Source organism: Crinia signifera, chromosome 6 (assembly GCF_055691185.1).
Source record: "Crinia signifera chromosome 6, ASM5569118v1, whole genome shotgun sequence".
Classification (NCBI taxonomy): Eukaryota; Metazoa; Chordata; class Amphibia; order Anura; family Myobatrachidae; genus Crinia; species Crinia signifera.
The window spans coordinates 260,687,581-260,707,886 of record NC_139222.1 but is presented as its reverse complement, the minus strand read 5'-3'; the positions used below and the strand labels follow the sequence as shown (position 1 = coordinate 260,707,886).

General features: G+C 46.2%; 1 protein-coding gene across 2 annotated transcripts in view; it reads left to right on the top strand.

The window, feature by feature from the left end:
* Positions 1 to 395: 395 nt before the first annotated feature.
* The window catches only part of DPYSL4 (dihydropyrimidinase like 4), a 31,621-nt gene continuing 11,710 nt past the window's right edge, over positions 396 to 20,306 (top strand). Inside the window, exons 1-10 of one of the 2 annotated variants that reach the window (XM_083149454.1) lie at positions 396 to 752; positions 8,100 to 8,188; positions 9,167 to 9,351; positions 11,515 to 11,679; positions 15,210 to 15,271; positions 15,359 to 15,439; positions 15,709 to 15,777; positions 15,867 to 15,987; positions 18,468 to 18,624; positions 19,544 to 19,685. In XM_083149454.1, the coding sequence (XP_083005580.1) occupies positions 411 to 752; positions 8,100 to 8,188; positions 9,167 to 9,351; positions 11,515 to 11,679; positions 15,210 to 15,271; positions 15,359 to 15,439; positions 15,709 to 15,777; positions 15,867 to 15,987; positions 18,468 to 18,624; positions 19,544 to 19,685 (1,413 nt within the window). In that variant the 5' untranslated portion in view covers positions 396 to 410. Of the gene's footprint in view, positions 753 to 1,511; positions 1,863 to 8,099; positions 8,189 to 9,166; positions 9,352 to 11,514; positions 11,680 to 15,209; positions 15,272 to 15,358; positions 15,440 to 15,708; positions 15,778 to 15,866; positions 15,988 to 18,467; positions 18,625 to 19,543; positions 19,686 to 20,306 lie in introns of those variants that run through there. The other variant, XM_083149455.1, reaches the window with a different exon arrangement.

Below are 20,306 nucleotides of genomic sequence, written 5' to 3'. Positions count from 1 at the left end.
AAAAATAACTGGTAATAATCTAATGTAATTTTTTGTTGTTGTTGCTTATATTAAAGCTCTACATAAACCCAGGATACTGTATATTAAGAATCAGACGATAAAACCAAACAAGCAAGACACCAAGCCCCAATTCTAACCCCTGTATTTCTATGTTCCAGTACTAATGACTGATAAACCTGCTACTGTCACAGTGTAACTTCCGTGTAATTCAGCACCACACACATTGGACAGTGCAATAAGACCTTAAAGGAGCCGCCATCTGTGGTCTAACCCCAGGGGGGTATGTGACACTTTATGACACTTTATAGACAGTGTCCCTTCCTCAAATTGAGCCTGGCAGACCAGGAGCACACTTCACTTTGGATTATGTTAGAGGACATCCCAGGATTCAAGTCAGCAATCCAGCAGCCATGGCAGAGAGGAGCTTAGCAGGCAAAGCAGAGGGAGATGTCCCCAATTATTTCTCCAAACTGGGATCAGGAAGTCCTAAGCCCAGGCAGAAGTATGGCGGCATGTTCTGCAACGTGGAGGGGGCATTTGAGAACAAAACCCTGGACTTTGATTCTCTGAGTGTTGGAAAGAAAAGCAGAATAACAGCTGATGGGGGCAGTTCAGGTGCCGGCTCTGAGGGGCTGAGTGAGTCTGGGAGTGACACCAGCAGCCCCAGCATGGACGTGCCAAGGACCACTGAACAAGTTGACACCCAGGGAACTGGAGCTGGTATGGGGCACAAGTCACCTGCAGATCCCCAGGTAATAGCCACAAGCAGCAACAATTTAATATTTATTTTTTTACAATTGAGATGTTATTAATACTCTGGTTTCCAGGCACTTTTTAATAATTCTTTATGTGACTGTGGAAATAAGTCTGACGTTAGTTTATATTTGTTAGTTTTTGTGTGTTAGTTTATGTGTGTTAGTTTATGTGTGTTAGTTTTTTTGTTTTAGTTTTTGTTTGTTAGTTTTGGATTGTTAGTTTTTGTTTGTTAGTTTTTGTTTGTTAGTTTTATAGCAGAACATGTTGATTCGCTGGTTACATTTCCTACATGTCTATTATTCAGAAGCTGCAGAGTGTCATTTGAATGGGCTACAACCGTTCTCAGGACTCTGGAGGAGGTTAATGGTCATTGTCTGGCTAATCTCTAGGGGGGAGGACAGGATATGGCAATTAGAAGCGAGCAACAAGAACGTGCACTACAATGGTTTACCTAGGATTCCTATTTCTTCGTATCCACCCACAGCATTTCCCATCTGCCTGATGAGACTGCTGTATATGTATCATAGCATGCATCTGATACTGTAGTGTCGTACCATTGATAGTGTATCAATTACCATTGATACACTTTGTACTTGCTACATTTGCTAACAGCAGAGGATGCGAGTTATTGAATTCCTGCCCTGCCAGGCTGTAACAGGCAGCAAAGAAGAGGTTAATTTACACAGTAACATTGATGGCATTGTACCTGGCAGTGAGATGTGCCAGGCAGCAGGTGACCTGGCTAAGGGGTTGCTGTGTCCGGACCATCCCTGGGAGAGATGTCTTTTGTTTGCCCTCTGGTGGGGGGAGGTGGGCTGGCTCCAGGCCCTAGGAGAGGCCTCTCCGGGCTTGCAGGCTGGAGCTTTGCAGCAGGATGAGGAGGCATTGTAATCAGAGAGAGCTTCCAGTGCAGGGGGAGCCACCGAGCAGCACAGAGACCAGGGACAAGCGATCCCCCCCACCCCATCTCAGCCTGGTGACTGGCAGCCCACCCACCGCTCTCTGAGACAGGAGCCTGGCACCCCTCATCCGCGGTCAGCTGGCACCCCCACACACACACTGCCAGGATGTCATACCAAGGGAAGAAGAGCATTCCTCGGATCACTGTAAGAGAGAAGGGAGGGGGGAGGTGGTGGTGGGATCCATTGCAGACAGCCATGATATGAATCAGTCACTGCTCTCTCCACTGAGGCCCTTTAAATTTAAAAAACAACAACAACAACAAAACAATATAGAGTATGAGGGGGGGACTGGCGTCCTGTATAGAGGAGGGGGGTATAAGAGGGGCTCTGCTGTCATAGATGCTTAGAGGAGATGCCCCAGGTCTGGGTTCTTGCACCTCCCCAGATAATGAAGGGAATCACACAGCACAGAAACTACACAAACACACACAGGCATTGTGTATAACACTATACCTATAGAAGTGATTTGCAGGTTTTATTGCTGTGTGTATAACTATTTACCTTTTGCTGTGATTTTTGTTTGTTTATATTGTATTTTATTACAGAGGTATTTGTGTAGTTTTCTATTTTCTGATTCATTGGATGTTGTTATTATATGGTCCACCCAGGCTACGCATAGAGTACCGTGTACAGTATATACGCCCCATTCCTGTCTTTGCTGGATTACCGTGCCTGAAATATGGAATCTGGGTCAAATATTTCTCAGTGATGAATGCAAATACATCTGTTCATTCCGTGACAAGGATCCAGCAGTCAGATCACTTGGCAGTTGGGGATCCAGCTTTCTCCAGCGAAATGTGCAAATGTCCAATGGATGAGATATATTTATATAGCACCAGCAGTGCCACAATACAATCCCACCAAAATGCACTGGGGCATAAACAGTTAAGCAAGGACAGTGAATAATGATCGTGTATACAAGGGTATGGGCTTTTTCTGAATAGAGATACTGCCATTATTAGCTGTGATTTATGATATGATGTGTACCGTCTCGTATGACCCTCCTTAATATCCCATGAGCTGATGATGCATTTTATTTTATTTTGTTTCTTAAAGGAGAGATCCCATTGGTTCTCCTCTGGCTTCTGGATGTAAACATTGTGTAATCTCCTCTAACATGGGCCTAAATATCCCGCTGAAATGTAACTGGCGGTTCCTGAATCATTTTATTTTTTAGCATAATGTTAATTTATATAATGGTTTATGGTCTACAGCCAACTAGATTAACATACAGATTTATATAGAAAAAGATGTCCCCATTGTCAGTCTCTGTGCCAGTGGAGCTTACAGTATATGGAGGGTACATACAGTCTATGCCAGTATGGAGGAACATACAGTTTGCATTATATAATGTCATGTACTCGGATTTATCTCCGGGAAGGACCGGAGGCTGTCAGGGTGTGGTGCTCTCAGCACTTTACACATGATTATTTTATGAAGTATTGAATATTTACATATTATTAACGTTTGTCTGGGGGCTGTATTATTTCCCTGTGTTTATGGTATAAAGAACAGCTGCGGAGCGGCTCGGGATGACAGAGGACTGTGTCTGGTACTTGTGGAGTATCACGGCTCCCACAATGGCCATCGCACGGGAAAAAATCGCATCGCATGTTTTTAACAGAAAAGCATCCAAATACATTGAAATTAGTATCAAACATGTTCAATGGCCCCCAAATGTCATTTTTGAGGCTGTACCACCCCCACTATCAAGGCGAACCCGAAGCGTGGCGAGCGCAGCGAGCCCGCGAGGGTGGCGGTACGCTTCCTAGGACCTTTTCATACCCCCACTATCCACGTCGGCGTGGAGTTGAGAATAGAAAGTGTGGCGAACGCAGCGAGCCACCGAGCCCGAAGCGTGGCGAGCGCAGCCCCTCGCGGGCTCGCTGCGCTCACCACGCTTCGGGTTCACCTTGATAGTGGGGGTGGTACAGCCTCAAAAATGACATTTGGGGGCCATTGAACATGTTTGATACTAATTTCAATGCATTTGGATGCTTTTCTGTTAAAAAAACGCATGCGATTTTGTAAAAAAATGGTAAAAAACTGCAAAAATCGTATCCAATCGCATGCCATCGCATGCCACTATATATGGCATGCGATGGGAGCCGTGATAATCCACTAGTACCCACAGTCTTGTAGGGTGAGGGGTTGACACAGGAAACGGGCAAAAAAATCTCATTTGATGATATCACTTTAAAAATAGATATAAGCCTCATTGGGGGAATTTACTAAGATGGGAGTTCTGTTTCACATGGGTTGTTGCTATGGGCGACCAATCAGATCAGATCTACTTCTAGAAGGTGAGAAATGAATAGGAAGTGGATTCTGATTGGTAGCCCATAGCAACATGCCATCGGAAAGAGGACTCCCATCTTAGTAAATTTCCCCCCAGTGTCTTGTCAGAGACATCTCCCATTCACAGTGGTGGCAGCAGCTGCCATATCCTAGGACATTGTGTGGGTTTGTCTTCTGCTCCTATAATGGTCCGGACACCTGCACTGGACGCCTTGGGTTAGTGGTCCAGAACCAAATCAAATTATTTATGATCAATGTTATATTTATCTATTACCAGTTTCTAATATAGCGCACACATATTCCGCAGCGCTGTACAGAGAATATTAGAACAGTCACATCAGTCCCTGCCCCAGTGGAGCTTACAATCTATATTCCCTACCACATGTACACGCACACAGACATTCTAGGGTTAATTTGTTGGAAGCCAATTAGCCTACCAGTATATTTTTGGATTGTGGGAGGAAACCGGAGTACCCGGGGGAAACCCACTCAAGCACGGGGAGAATATACAAACTCTGCACAGTTAGGGCCTTGGTGGGAATCAAACCCATGACCTCAGTGCTGTGAGGCGGTAATGCTAACCATTACACCGTCAGTTATAGGCAAAATAAGTGCTGGTTGCTGCCAATCATATTATACAGTATATATGTGGGCAAACAGAAGCAAATCTTATAGTGTGTACACATGGGCTGATGTGGCGGTCACCAATATCGATTCGATTTTGGAGGCTGGCAGGGTGACGGCATCAGTTGGCAGGGAGGGACAATGCGGGGGGGGGGGGGGCATGCTGCATTGAGCATGGCCCTTGTTCCCGAGATAGTAGAAATAGACTGTGCTGTACTTTCTGTTTCTACTTTCAATTGCGATGCTGCAGGGCCGCAATTCTGGATCATAATGTGATCGGGTGCGGCAAAACACGGTGCAATTTGCTATCGATTTTTGACTATATAGTAAAAATCGATAGCCCAAATCACACCCTGCATGCAGACCATTAGTCCTCACCAGGGGCGGATCCAGGATAAAATGACAGGGGGGGCACCATGATAAAAGAGGGTTTAGGAGGGGGAGGGGCGGTGTTAGTGGTGCCAGTGTACATGCTAAGAGAGCGGCAGGGAGAGGGTAGGAATGGGATTAAAAATAGGCCCTGGCATTTAAAGTACGCAGGCCCACCATGGTGACAAAAGTGAAGGATGTAGTTGTATGCGCGCCGAAGGCGCGCTCCGGAAAATGGTGTGTGGCCATTCAACAGGGGGCATGTCCTTGAGTGTAGTGTACAACACCATATACAACTTCTATACATTATGCAACAAAATACTAGACCCCATTATACTTGCCCCTTACACATGATGCCAAATGGAATGAGCCAAAATTCACATAATGCCACATGGATTGAGCCAACATTCAAATAATGCCACATGGATTGTGTCAAAATTCACATCAAGCCACACGGATTGAGCCAAAATTCACATAATGCCACATGGATTGAGCCAAAATTCAAATAGTGCCACATGGATTGTGTCAAAATTCACATAATGCCACATGGATTGAGCCAAAATTTACATAATGCCAAATGGATTGAGCCAAAATAAACATAATGCCATATGGATTGTGTCAAAATTCAAATAATGCCACACGGATTGAGCCAAAATTCACATAATTCCACACGGATTGTGACAAAATTCACATAATGCCACACGGATTGAGACAAAATTCACATAATGCCACACGTATTGAGCCAAAATTCACATAATGCCACATGGATTGTGACAAAATTCACATAATGCCACACGGATTGAGACAAAATTCACATAATGCCACATGGATTGAGCCAGAATTCACATAATGCCACACAGATTAAGCCAAAATTCACAATACGTTTCATAAACAGGAACATTGTCCACCAAAGGCGCGCATTAAACATTTACACCATAATGTCCATTACACGTTAAGTTACACGCCATTATGTCCATTATGTATTATGTCAAACACCATAATGCCTATTAAAAATTATGCTACATAAGTGCTGCTTATCTACATGCTCATTGCCAAGGGTTCCATGCTCATTTCCAGAGGTTCCATGCTAATTGCCATGTGGGATTACATGCTCATTGCCAAGGGGAATACATGCTCGCGGTAAATGGGGGACAGCCGCCAGGCAGAAGTGATAGCCACTGACAGTGGCAGAGCCTGGCTGTATTCAGAGCACTGCAGGTCCCGGCTATTTGAAATAATACCCCTTTCACACCAGAAAATGCATTCCCAGGTTGGCCCCTTTTACACCAGCCTAGTCCCTGCATTTTCTGGTGTGAGGGGGAGAGAAAACCACCCCTCCCCCCCTTTAACCAGTTATCTTATTTAACCGGCTATATCTTCGGAACCAACTGATCCATTTACATGAGACAAGTATCATATTGAAGAACTTTTGAGTGGGCTTTGAATGATTTTGGTCCAGTGAAACTGGAACGTTTGGTTCCAGAGTAATCTGCCCTCAAAGAACATGAACAGCCATGAAATTACATTTCAAAAATAAAAAAATTAGTTTACACGTAATATCTCTGGAACCGATTGACTGATATGGACCAGCCTGGTATCATATTGAAGGCCCAGCTATTTGGAATTGAATGAGATCAACCACAAGCTTCTGTGATGCCAGGGGGGGAACTGGTAGCCGTCTGAACCGGGTGGGGGTCGGAATTGACGGGTCCCATATTATCCTATGGGGAAAAAACGTTACAGCTTTGCCAGGCGATATCTCTGGTTCCCGGGGGGCTAGAGATACGGGGCTGGGCTCGTTTGAAAGCCCTGGTCCTCAGCTACAAAATGAAATGACAGGGGGCCACTGGTTCTCACCACATAATTAAACCAGAGCATGACATACTGTATAAACACAGTTACTTTTTATTTCCAAATTTTTCAATAAGAAATGTTCGGTCGACACACTCATTTATGACAATACAAATATAAACATCAGAGCCACAGTGGCATATTTACAATGAGTAAAGTGTGTGCGATGCACAGGGGCCCCTGTGTCCCAGGGGGACCCATACCAGAGTCCATTTTCCCAGAGATCTGTGCATGTGCATTAGAGTGTGAGCTCAGAATCTATAGCGCTGCGCTGTTTCGGGCAGAGAGGACAGCCCCCGTACGTAGGAGGCTGCACATTGGCACATGGGCTTACAATGCCCCTGCATAGCCGTAACTAGGTATTTTGGTGCCTTGTGTCAAAAAGAGCTATGTTGTCTTTCCCTTCACAACTTGAATACAGACAGGAGCGTGGTGTCACTGAGAAGGGGGGTAGTGACACAATAGAACACTCAATTCAAAAAATGCCACAGTAAGGCAACCTATAAACTGGCAGACCAACTGGGTAGGGACAGCAAGGTTTATCAGCCATGGGCCCTTTGAATACTGGGGCCCCTGGGCAACTGTCCACTGAGCCCGATGGAAGAGATGACACACTAGCAGCGATGGACTGGGCCGCCAAATTGGCCCTGGCATTTGTGCACACATGTGACCTTTGTCACGCATGTGCACAGGTTGGGCACGTGTACACAAGAGCCACACATGGATGCGCTGCCCCTGCCAGCTTGCAGGAGAGAGGGGAGTAGCGGCACATGCTGCCCCCTCTCTCCTGGACTCCAGTGGCGCACATAGAGAGCCGCCGGAACTGCCGCAAGTCCAGAGCTCTGATCTGTGCTCTGATCTGGAGACGGAGCCTCCACCTTGTGGCAAGAAATCGGCCCACCTGGCCATCGACCCCTCTGGCATTTGCCAGAAGTGCCAGAAGGCCAGTCCGTCCCTGTACACTAGCCAACGGGCAAACACAAGCCCAGACATTGAACAATATCGGTATACAATGTCTTTAGTGATAACACCCGCCTCCAGCTGCTGCATGCCTTGTGGACGATATAGTAAAAATTCAGCATTCAGCACAGTCGTTAACAATGCACGACAGCTCATATCATTAACGATATTGAGCATAACCACCAATTGATTTTTTAACGCATATTGCCCCTTTCTAAGCAGCAAAACACATAGACAGGATCCATAGACATCATATAATGAGTCTCTTTTCTTCTGCAGAGTGACCGACTTCTGATTAAAGGAGGGAGGATCGTGAACGATGACCAGTCTTTTTTTGCAGACATATACGTTGAGGATGGGTTAATAAAGTAAGTTCTAGTTGAACAAAGCAACGGATTTTGTGGACATCTATCTGTTTCTTTATTAGAAAATAAGGCTGCTCATGTCAAGGCATGTTCCACAGTCACTGGCTGTTACTGTACGTGTCTGTTAGGACACTCACCAGATGAGTGATGAGACTTAACCCCGACCTTTTAAGCAAAGTCGCACCTTCATGTTAGCACTGCTTGGGACTCGGCTGCCTATACTGCAGAATAGTGCAGCCAAGGAAAGCAATCACCTCCAAGAGTCGTCTAAATATCCTTCACAGGTGCTGGAGAATCCCTCAAGATGTGACTGGTGTTCAGCACTTCATCACCTCTCTAACCGGTCGAAACCCTTCCGAAATAAAAAAAAGAGCCGCGACTCTCAGCAGTGGATCACTCAGTTTGCACATTACCTGTGAGAATTACAGAGGAGGACCCAGGGCCCTCTGTCCTCCTTCCCTTTATCCAACTGCCCATTAGGGCCAGGGCCATTGAAGAATAATTTTGTTATTAATATTATATTATATACAGTGGCGCGCCCTGCAGCGGCCACGTGCATGCGCACTAACTCTTATGGGCTGCATGCTGTGCAGCCCATAGAGGAACATCACGGCTGGCCGGGGGATTTGCTCTGCGGCTTCAACAGACTGCATCAGCTGCAGTCCTAGAAGCACCACAGTGCTGGCAGAAAGGCTTCCCTTTGGAAGCTGTATCTGCCAATCCGATCACAGTATAGCAGTGGATTAGCAGATAGTGCTTCCAATAGGAAGCCACTGCAATCACTCAGCTAACTAGTGATGGCAGATTTTTACTGGCGGGGGGGGGGGGGGGGGGGGGGGTCTGCATGCAGTCCCTAGGTAAAAACTGACACTGATTATATTTGATGACAATTTGCAGTCTGCACCAGCCCCACCGCGTAACATTGGCTTCGTAGGAAACCTCTGCCATGTTGTTTAGCCTGTGTCATTGTTTTTTTTCTAGACAAATTGGAGAGAATCTGATTGTCCCCGGTGGGGTAAAGACCATTGATGCCCGCGGCTTGCTGGTCATACCCGGGGGAATAGATGTCCACACAAGACTACAGATGCCCGTGATGGGAATGACCAGTGCTGATGACTTCTTTCAGGGAACCAAAGCTGCGTTGGCAGGTGGCACTACAATGATTAGTGAGTATACAACACAAGTGTATATATATATTATATACAGCAAGATGTGCTTGGTGGTTATTACTTCTGTATCTTTGTGATTCTTTGTGCATATTGGACTCAAGATAGGATTACATATTTATATATTTTACTGTGTGGGTTGAGTAATTAGGTATAACATGCGACAGGCATGCTGCCACTTTTCTCTCTGTCTCTCAATGGGCCAGATGTATTAAATAAGCCTTAACAAGAGATAAATGCAAGTGTGATAAGGAGAGACATATGTATTACTTTTCTACTTTTATTGTTTTTGTTGAACTTAACTCCTTCACTACTTTTATCAATGAGTTAGGAGCAAGCGACTATGCATCTGGACAAAACTATGTTGCACTGTATGGGGAGGGGGGGTATTTAAAATGTCCAAACTCAAATGTAAGTTGTAGTGTAAAAATAAATCTACCCAGCAATTATTGATTACATGCAAACACAGACAGTATTTACCCTGCATGCAAAAAATAAATAAATATGTGTATTTTCCTTTCCTTGCTTTGCAAACTCTTTGTTCCAGACACAAGGATATTTGTTTTTTTGTTTTTGTCTTTGTGCTCCACAGTCAAAGTGTTAACTTCTCGGCATAGTGCTGCAACTTAGTTGAAATAATAGTATAATAATAATAATAATAATAATAATAATAATAATAATAATAATAATAATATAATAATAATAATAATATCCTAAAATAAGCATCTTACAAGCAGACTGTTGCCAGTCATGGTCTATAGGTGTTGAGTTTGTATGTTCTCCCCTTGTTTGTGTGGGTTTCCTCCAAAATACCCTGGTTCCCACCAACATTTCACAGATATACTAGTCGGTTAATTGGATTTTGAAATAAGGTGGGTGATTCTGGTTGACCTGCAAAGGCTTTGCGGGTCGTCTTAACACCGCCTGCACGACCTTCTGCCCCCCCCCCCCCCACTCCCTCCCTCAAACGCCGATTTCCCCACACACATGTGAATGGATTATTAGCATAATCTGCATCACGGGCGCATTTCTATGGGAACACCCATGAAACGCCAGACGTTACCATGGGCACGACCCCTCGCCACACCGCTGCTTGCGAACAGGCCGACGTATACTCAATTCACCGTGCCCGTTTGTGCCAAGTGGCTGCACATGCGCATAAAACATTATACGCATGTGCAGTCGCTAAACATCACTCCCCTGTGGGAACGCCCAATCAGAATCAGGCCCATCCAGTGTGTCAAGAACCGATATGAATGGCGTTTTGTAAATAGGCCATACTAAATAAAAACCAATAAGAAGAATTCCTTATATTCTCTATGGCTGCATTGTTCTGTTTAGCTAATACTGATGTACAGCATTGCCTATGGTACATGAGAATTAATGGTAACCAATACAGGATAAGGGGAGCTCTCAAATGTTCTAAGGAGCAGAATCATAACTAGACTTTTTTGGCTTTGTGTGCCAGAAAGAGAACCCTCCCCCCCTCTTTGTTTGTCCAATAGGGACATAAAGAGCATGCCCCCTGTGGGGAAGGGGCATGACAAAACTGATCCCAGGGACAGCCCATGCTATGATGCCACTTCCCACATATAATATACACACACACATTTATAGAAAACATTTTGGACACAAGTTCTCTTTATACCACATGTATTACAATACCCTTTAGTAAATGACGCTTCAGTGTATTGCCTTACTCGGGATTCCAACCCATAACCTGTTGTAATCCAGACAAACACTCTACTCAGTAAGCTATTTGATCCTGAATTGAAATTATGACGTTTCTAAAAAAAAAAAATAATTTGCATTGCAATTGAGCAGATCTATGTAGTGCAGCCACACACTACATAGATCTGCTATGCTGCAATGCTGATTATATATTTATGCTACAGGTGATGGGTTTGAATCCCGGGTATGTCAGTGTCTTGAAATTGAATAAAGGACAGTGTGACTGAATAACAAAGAGCTCTCAAGTTAAGTTCATGAATGTTGTATATGTATTAGTGACAGAATCATGGGACTTATTCCCTGATCCCCCTGGATCCAACGCTTAGTACATCCCATACAATGATAGGTAGCACCTGCTATGCACAATTTAGAAGTTGTATACAGCTTATGTAATTATACCATACATCGCTGATCCTGTCCGTTCTGTTCCAGTGGACCATGTCTTTCCTGATGCTGGAATGAACCTGGTTGCTGCATATGACCAGTGGAGAGAATGGGCAGATGGGAAGGTCTGCTGTGATTACTCTCTGCATGTGGATATCACATACTGGCACGAGAGTCTGAAGGAGGAGCTGGAGGCACTGGTAAAGGACAAGGGTGAGTGCCAGCTATTTGGTCATTGTAATTTGCACGCTGTGGGGATGGATGTGTGCGGTTACACATCCATTTGCAGCCATGCGATAATGTGCAAAACCCATCGTAACAGTCTCAGCATCTAATGTTTATTACACCGGGAACAAGTCCTCGCAGGCTCAGAGTAGCCAAAGATTAACTCATCGGTGTGATGGAAAAAGGTGTATCCGGCCTGGAGCTGACATCACACACCCTCCCCTAAAATGCTCAGGCACGCCTGTGTTTTCCCTGACACTCCCAGTGTTTTCCCTGACACTCCCAGCGTATTCCCTGACACTCCCAGCGTATTCCCTGACACTCCCAGCGTTTTCCCTGAGACTTCCAGCGGTTTTCCTGACACCCAAAGTGCTTTTCCTGACACTCCCAGCATTTTTCTTGAGACTTCCAACAGTTTCCCTGACACTCCAAGCATTCTCCCTGAGACTTCCAGCGTTTTCCCTGAGACTTCCAACGGTTTTCCTGACACTCCCAGCGGTTTCCCTGACACTCCCAGCATTTTTCCTGACACCCCCAGCATTTTTCCTGAGACTTCCAGTGATTTCCCTGACACTCCCAGGGGTTTCCCTGACTCTCCCAGTGTTTCTCCTGACACTCCCAGTGTTTCTCCTGACACTCCCAGCATTTTCCCTGAGACTTCCAGTGGTTTCCCTGACACTCCCATTGGTTTCCCTGACTCTCCCAGTGTTTCTCCTGACACTCCCAGCATTTTCCCTGAGACTTCCAGTGGTTTCCCTGACACTCCCATTGGTTTCCCTGACTCTCCCAGTGTTTCTCCTGACACTCCCAGCATTTTCCCTGAGACTTCCAGTGGTTTCCCTGACACTCCCAGCGGTTTCGCTGACACTCCCAGCGTTTCTCCTGACACTCCCAGCGGTTACCCTGACACGCTCAGCATTTCTCCTGACACTCCCAGCGTTTCTCCTGACACTCCCAGCGGTTTCCCTGTCACTCCCAGCGGTTTCCCTGACACTCCCAGCATTTCTCCTGACACTCCCAGCGTTTTGCCTGACACTCCCAGCGGTTTCCCTGACACTCCCAGCGGTTTCCCTGACACTCCCAGTGTTTTCCCAGAGACTACTAGCGGTGTCCTAGACACTCCCAGCGGTTTCCCTGACACTCCCAGTGTTTTCCCAGAGACTACTAGCGGTGTCCCAGACACTCCCAGCGGTTTCCCTGACACTCCCACCATTTCTCCTGACACTCCCAGCGTTTCTCCTGACACTTCCAGTGGTTTCCCTGACACTCCCACCATTTCTCCTGACACTCCCAGCATTTCTCCTGACACTTCCAGTGGTTTCCCTGACACTCCCAGCGGTTTCCCTGACACTCCCAGCTGTTTCCCGGAGACTAATAGTGGTTTCCCTGACACTCCCAGCGGTTATACTGACACTCCCAGCGTTTCTCCTGACACTCCCAGCGTTTCTCCTGACACTTTCAGTGGTTACCCTGACACTCCCAGGGTTTCTCCTGACACTTCCAGTGGTTACCCTGACACTCCCAGCGTTTCCCTGACACTTCCAGTGGTTTCTCTGACACTCCCAGCGTTTCTCCTGACACTTTCAGTGGTTTCCCTGACACTCCCAGCATTTCCCTGACACTTCCAGTGGTTTCCCTGACACTTCCTGCATTTTTCTAAGCACCCCCACTAAACTTCCGGTTTCCGCCCTCAGGCGCCTACTTCCAGTCAATGACCTTGCAAACTTTTTTTTTTGTGAGTTTAGAAAGTCGCAAGATTTCATTGCAGTTCGGCCTCGCACATGTGTTCTGTGAATCGTACGCATGTGCAGTGTATAAATAAACGTCTGCTGTACGAATTCGCAGCTGTGCGTTCAGGTCTGAATCAGACCCATAGTAATAATCTACAGCTCCTGCTGATAGTGGTAGATTGCGCACCCCTACAGCAAATAAGGGGCCTGATTCAGAGTTGATTGCAAAGGCAAAATCTTTTTTTTAAATGTACAAAACCACGCTGTACTGCAGGTGGGTTCAGATGTAACGTGCGGAGAGAGAGATTTGGGTGAGTTCTTTTGTTTATGGCTGCTTTATTCTTACACTGCATTAGATTTCAGTTTGAACACACCCCACTGAAATGTAACTCTTTCTGCACAGGTCACATCTGCCCCACCTGCAGTGCAGCATGTTTTTGTCCTTTTATGAAAAAAAACAGCTTTGCGATCAAATCTGAACCAGGCCCAAGATTCTTGCGTCCAACATGTTGGTTGCATACTTAGGCCCTTATTCTGATCTGTGCGGCCAGATCAGAATATGCGACCAGGACCGTGCAGGCGAATCCCCGCCTTCCATACGGATCGCCACCTCCGTCCGTACGTGGATATGTGGCGGTCCGCATGAAAGTGGACGGGGATACGCCTCCTCCATCTTGGTAGCAGCCCCTGCATTTGATGGTCTCCGAACATCGGCGGGCCGAACGCAAGCGGATATATCCGCACCGACCAGAATAAGGGCCTTTGTGCTTATTTGCATATTGTGCCACTGGCATTTAGTACAGACCAGAAGTATGCAATTTGGCCCTCCATCTGCTGTGAAACTACACGTCCCAGCATGCCCTGCCATAGTGTTTACTGTTAGGGCATGCTAAAACTTTGGTAGGGCATGCTGCAATCTGTAGTTCCATACTACAATCCTTAGGGTAATATGAATCAAGCTTCAAAAAGTTATAAACAACCAGCCAACCAGCTGGCATTTGTCATTTTTCAAACCCAGCCTGTGACATGACAGTTAGGAGCTGATTGGCTGGCTGTTTATCACTCTCCATGTTATCACTTTTTGAAGCTTGATAAATGTGGCCCTTAGGGCGGGATGCTGTAATATTCACTGCGAATCTGGGGATTTTTCGTGTAGTTAGCGCTGGAATATCGCCGCGTAAAGGCGTCTGTCTTCTCCATATTCCGTGTATCTGTAGCTGTCGCGCGTAGTTTGCGTTATCCTAGTGTCATGGCGATGTTTTGTTTCCCCCTTGGTGTCCTATGCGCATGCGCCCGCTACGAGCTGGCCGGACAACGCTCAGCATCCCGCCCACTGGCTTTTTCCAGACGCCAGCAGTCACGTGAGGTGCTGTGACTGTGCGCATCGAGGGCTCCTCGGTCTGTGGGCTGTGTATGTTGCTGGCGCAGTGTCTGTAGGTAGTAATTAGTATCACTGTACCTCTCCGCCAGCCAGAGGAGGCGAGGTAACACACAGCTTGTACTAGCGCGGCGGATGTAACAGCATAGGGTGCGCGCGCTTCTCCTGTACAACCCTATGGGGAGAGCAGCGCGCACCGATAACCTCAAGAATGCGGAAGTGCTGAGAGAAGCACTGATCCGCCTGAGGTTAAAGAATACAGCGGCGCCGAAAAGTACCCGGGGCCGCGGCGGTGAGTGATATAGCATCCCGCCCTTAGAGTCGAGGTCAATTAAACCAACAAAACCATTCAAATGAAACGATGAACTTTTCATTCTCATGATATAAATGTCTGTTGTTTCCTTTTGAAGGTGTGAATTCCTTTCTCGTATACATGGCATACAAGGACAAGTACCAGTGCACAGACGCCGAGGTAGCGTACAGCTAAACTGCATGTGTGCATAAAGTAACGAATTGAAGCATTTGTTGTATTGCATTTACACATTTGTTTTGTTTGCAGATGTATGAAATCTTCAGCATCATCCGGGAACTCGGCGCCATAGCACAAGTGCATGCTGAGAACGGAGACATCATTGAAGAGGTATTGCTATCTGGTATCACCATAGCATGCGCTGAGGGACTTTATCTCTTAGCAGAGAAATAACTTATATTAGAGGTGTTTGGCTTCCAGCTCTTGTTAAATTACAATCCATCGATGATACGTGTCTGGCTAGCGTCTGTAATTGTAATTTAGCATCGCTACAGTAATTCCTGTTCTGGAACGTAATGAATTAACGCCGCAGCCATGAAGCTGACATGTTTACCTCTCCCTGAGCAATTTATATTTATTTAATCATTTATGTCGTACAGGAACAAAAGCGTCTGCTAGAACTTGGCATCACAGGGCCGGAAAGCCACGTTCTCAGCCACCCAGAGGAGGTAATGAGAGTATTTTCCATTTACTCACACTTACGGCTCTGTGAGCACGTTGGCAGATGTTGCGCTTGACATGATTCCTGTCCCTCCAGGTGGCGGCAGAGGCGACTTACCGTGCAATTACCATCGCGAAGCAGGCCAACTGCCCCTTGTACATCACCAAAGTCATGAGCAAGGGAGTTGCTGACGTGATTGCTCAAGCGAAGAGGAAAGGTAGAGAACAATGGGCAATTTTACCGGCAGACTTTCCTTTGGCGTCTTGCTCTTTCCTCTGCTCGCTGTAGCGGAACGTTTCATTTTGTGCTGTTGTAGAATTCATTATTCACTCATAAATCAGAACACCTGTGTGTGACCAGCTGACCTGCGGTATGCCGCAACTGAGTTATACCGGCACAGGGAGGGATACGGCCATTAGGTCGACCCCTTAGCCACGTCGACCTATTGCAGGTTTCGACCTAAGGCCTGTCTACCTTCAGTGGTCAACCCATGTCGACCTAAATTGGGTCATCCCAGTGTCCCATACCCCCACAGGGAACCACTGTAACATTTAAAGTATACAGTAAGTAACCCATTACCAGGACCCAGATACTTTGTAGACTGAAGAGTAAATTTACAAAAGCTTCAAAAAAAAAAAAAATAATAATTATGTTGCCCATAGCAATCAATCAGATTCCTTCATTTTCTAGGATGCAATAGAGAAATGATAGACAGAATCCATTGGTTGCTCCAGGCAACATCACGTCTTTATTTTTAGAATCTTTAGTAAATTTGCCTCTGAGACTTCACTACATCCCATTGCTGATTACTCTATAGAACATTTTCTCATGATGTTACCAGTTCTGGGTGAATTTATACTGTAGTCCAGATTTTCATGAATGTTGACCCATCGGTCGGAACGTCTGCTGCTGCTGTGCCTAGGGGACGGGTGCACATGTACCGGGAGTTCAGGACACCTCGGCTTTGTAGATGGCATACTGGGCCCCACTGATACAGTATGTGCACTGGCTGTGATGCTCCCGATACACAACTTAAGTAGAGACTACAGTCAGATCTCACAGTGACATATCCCTAAAACTGTGGTATGTTGTAAGTCCGGTTGAGGAATTGCAGCTTAAGGGAAAAGAGGAGATCACAGGTATTATGCCATTCATCCCACGACATACTGTATAGGATAAATACAGTATATAAGGGGACGTCCGTACATGCAGAAAAGCATACATTATATGGCTATAGGTTATAACGCAATTATATAACAAGTCTCGTACAGACATATCGCTGTTATACGCTCACTTACTGTATATATTCAAGTGTGATGAGTTGATGAACTCTCTGAAGCTTATTTAACATTAAGTGCATGTTAATGGCCTAATTGGCAGCGTTTGCTGAGGAAGCTGCTTCTAGACGCCAGCTGATAAGGTGCCAGCCGGGATACAGCAGCTGTAAGATGATACTAACTCTCCTCTCCTTATAGAACCAAATAAAGCACAGGGCACAGGGCACTGTCTATTGCCCTATTATATATGTTCATGTTTTGTATCCTATAGTACAATGCTATCCCCATACTATCAGTCACTTATACCCCTTGTCCACTAGCCTAAATATCCCGGGGAGCACGCAAAACCTGGGATTGTAGGCAGGTGGAAACGTTCCCAGTTCAAATGAACCAGGGTAGCGACCAGGATTGAACACGGGTTCAACCCAGGTCATTGTGCAGTGTAAACAGGTAAGCTGGGTCGATACAACCCGGGTCCCGTTCACTGCAATGCAAAAGCCGGCGTTCGGAGATGCTCTCCAAACACCACCCCGACCCCGCCTCCTGATGATGTCACCTGCCCGGCATTATGCTGGGTGGGGACTAAGATAGAAAGGAGTCAACCCGTGCTGGAGCCAGGTACAAAATCCCGGGTGCGACCCGGCTTGTAGATGGAAAAGAAGTATAAGTATATCTAGTACAGGGGATACAATGTCATATGACTTCTGCAAAGGAGTTTTTATGGACAAGATGTACTAAGCCTTGAAAAGTGATAAAATGGAGAGTGATAAAGTACCAGCCAACCAACTCCTGTCATAGCACAAGCTGTGCTTGAAAAATGTTAAGTGGGAGCTGATTGGCTGGTGCGTCATCACTCTCCGGTTTATCACTTGTTGAGCTTAGTGCATCTGGCCCTCTGTCCAACCCACTTAAAGCAAATTTGAATGGTTGTGCAGAGGAGATATGGTCGCTTGGTCGACAGTATGAAGGTTGACATACATTCGTCGACCACTAAAAGTCGACTGGGTTTAGGTCGACGCATGTTAAAAGGTCGACAAGCTTGACACTTTTATTTTCAAAAACAGCCAGTACTTCATACCCCAGCATCCACTAGGGCGTGGTGTGCCGAGCATGCTGAGGGGACGCGGTACACCGACACGGTGTCCATGTTGACTTATGTCAACATTCGGCGCAAATTTTAAAAAACCCTCATGTCAACCTTTTGACTTTTGACCTTCCCATTGTCGACCTAATGCTTGTGAGGACCTTTCTGACCCTGTCAACCTATTTAATGTGTCCACCTACGCCCTGTCGACCTTTAGTGGTGGACTTAGTGTATGTCGACCTTCATACTGTCGGCCCCTATGACCCATACCCTTACATGTTCTATAATATCCAATGCAGTGCAGCAGTAGATAAGTGCCGGTGTGCTTCTCGGCAGGTATGGTGGTGTACGGGGAGACGATAACGGCCGGGCTGGCTACCGATGGCACGCATTACTGGAGTAAGAACTGGGCCAAAGCGGCAGCTTTCATTACCTCGCCCCCAATAAGCGCCGACACCACAACCCCGGACTATCTCGGCTCATTACTATCCTGGTACGTAGCTTTTATTTCTTCATTTATTGCGGCTTTGATTAAAAAGGATTCTGTTCATCTATCATAATAGCAGATGTACTAAGCCATGGAGAGAGATAATGTGGAGAGAGAGAAGCTACCAGCCAATCAGCTCCTGTTGTCGTTCATACCCAGCCTGTAACATGGCAGTTAGGAGCTGATCATTGGTCGTTTACCTCTCTCTGTCATTCTCCAAGGCTTTGCACATCCTCCCCTAAGGTTGTCTATGTACTAAGGCTTGGAGAGTGGATGGAGAAAAAGTACTAGCCAATCAGCTCCTAACGGACATGTGACAGACTGTGGGTGGGATGCGCTAACATCCGCAGCCCCTTTCTGCCGCACATCGCCGGATACCGCATAGATAATAATCGCATATGCATTAAGACTCTTACTTTAAGAGCTGCCCTTTGCGATGCAGCCGGCGATGTGTGAGCAAGTCCCTGGCGACTCCACCCTCCTCCTGTGCCCGGCTTCTGCTGCTGCAGGGCCAGGGACTCGCTGGCTCCTCCTCCCTGTACCCGGAAGTGGAAGTACGGGGCTGGGGAGGAGGAGGTCACTGGTCCGGAAGCACAGCAAAAATTCAAGCTGCTATAATTCAGCGCGTTTTTTTTAAATATGTTTGTTTACGTAAACTGTAAGAGCTTTATCCTTTCTCCATAACTGAGTACAGTATTTTGAATTGGCGTGCAGTTAATCATGGTGAACATTTTGAAATTTTTGTTATCCCACAATGCCTCATGCTTCACACCTCAATGGTGTCACTGATCCCCAGCGACTTTACTGGCTGTATTTGCATGAATATTGGTTCAGCGCACAAACTGTCTCCATTATTTGGTGGTGACTGGTTCGCTGTGGAGTTGAACTTGTGTAAAGTGACCGGTGTCTGTCCTGTCTTCTGCAGTTCGGACCTTCAGGTAGCAGGGAGCGCCCACTGCACCTTTACCACAGCACAGAAGGCCGTTGGCAAGGACAACTTCACACTAATACCAGAGGGAATAAACGGAGTAGAAGAAAGAATGTCAGTTATTTGGGAGAAATGTGTGGTAAGGATAATCAGAGCTGCATCAGTTACATCTTATTACTTCCCTGACTGTAGTCACCTGATCTCAATGACATACTTGGTCCATCCACTTGTTATACAGATAGTGCCTGTGACTTGGTGCATTAATGGTGGCACTCACCTCAGCTGCACCCCACTTACACAGTGAGTAGACTAAGGTGAGATACATTTGAAAGAGATGAATTGTAGAAGTTGCCCAAAGTAACCAATCATCTTCTGTCATTTCGTAGACAAGACAAATGATAGCTATAATTTCATTGGGCCTATTTCTCTCTATGGTTTTATACTTATGAACATGCCTAAAAATAAACCACTTGAAGAAGCCTTGGGAAAGCCTACACAACACCACCACCAGAGGAGGGCACACTATAGTCAGACCTGTGACCTCTGCCACCTACACTATGTCTAAATCTTAGTGTGGGAAAGGTCAACTTCACTGCCACCAGCAAGGGGAACATAGCCAAGTAAGATAACAAGTACCCATGACTCTAACCCACATGATTCAACGCCGCTTGGTAAACAGAAGTCGTTCACTGATTACCGAACGCCGCCCCACCAAGCACCCACCCACCGCCAAATCCTCTTTCCAAGGGATGCGTCCGCT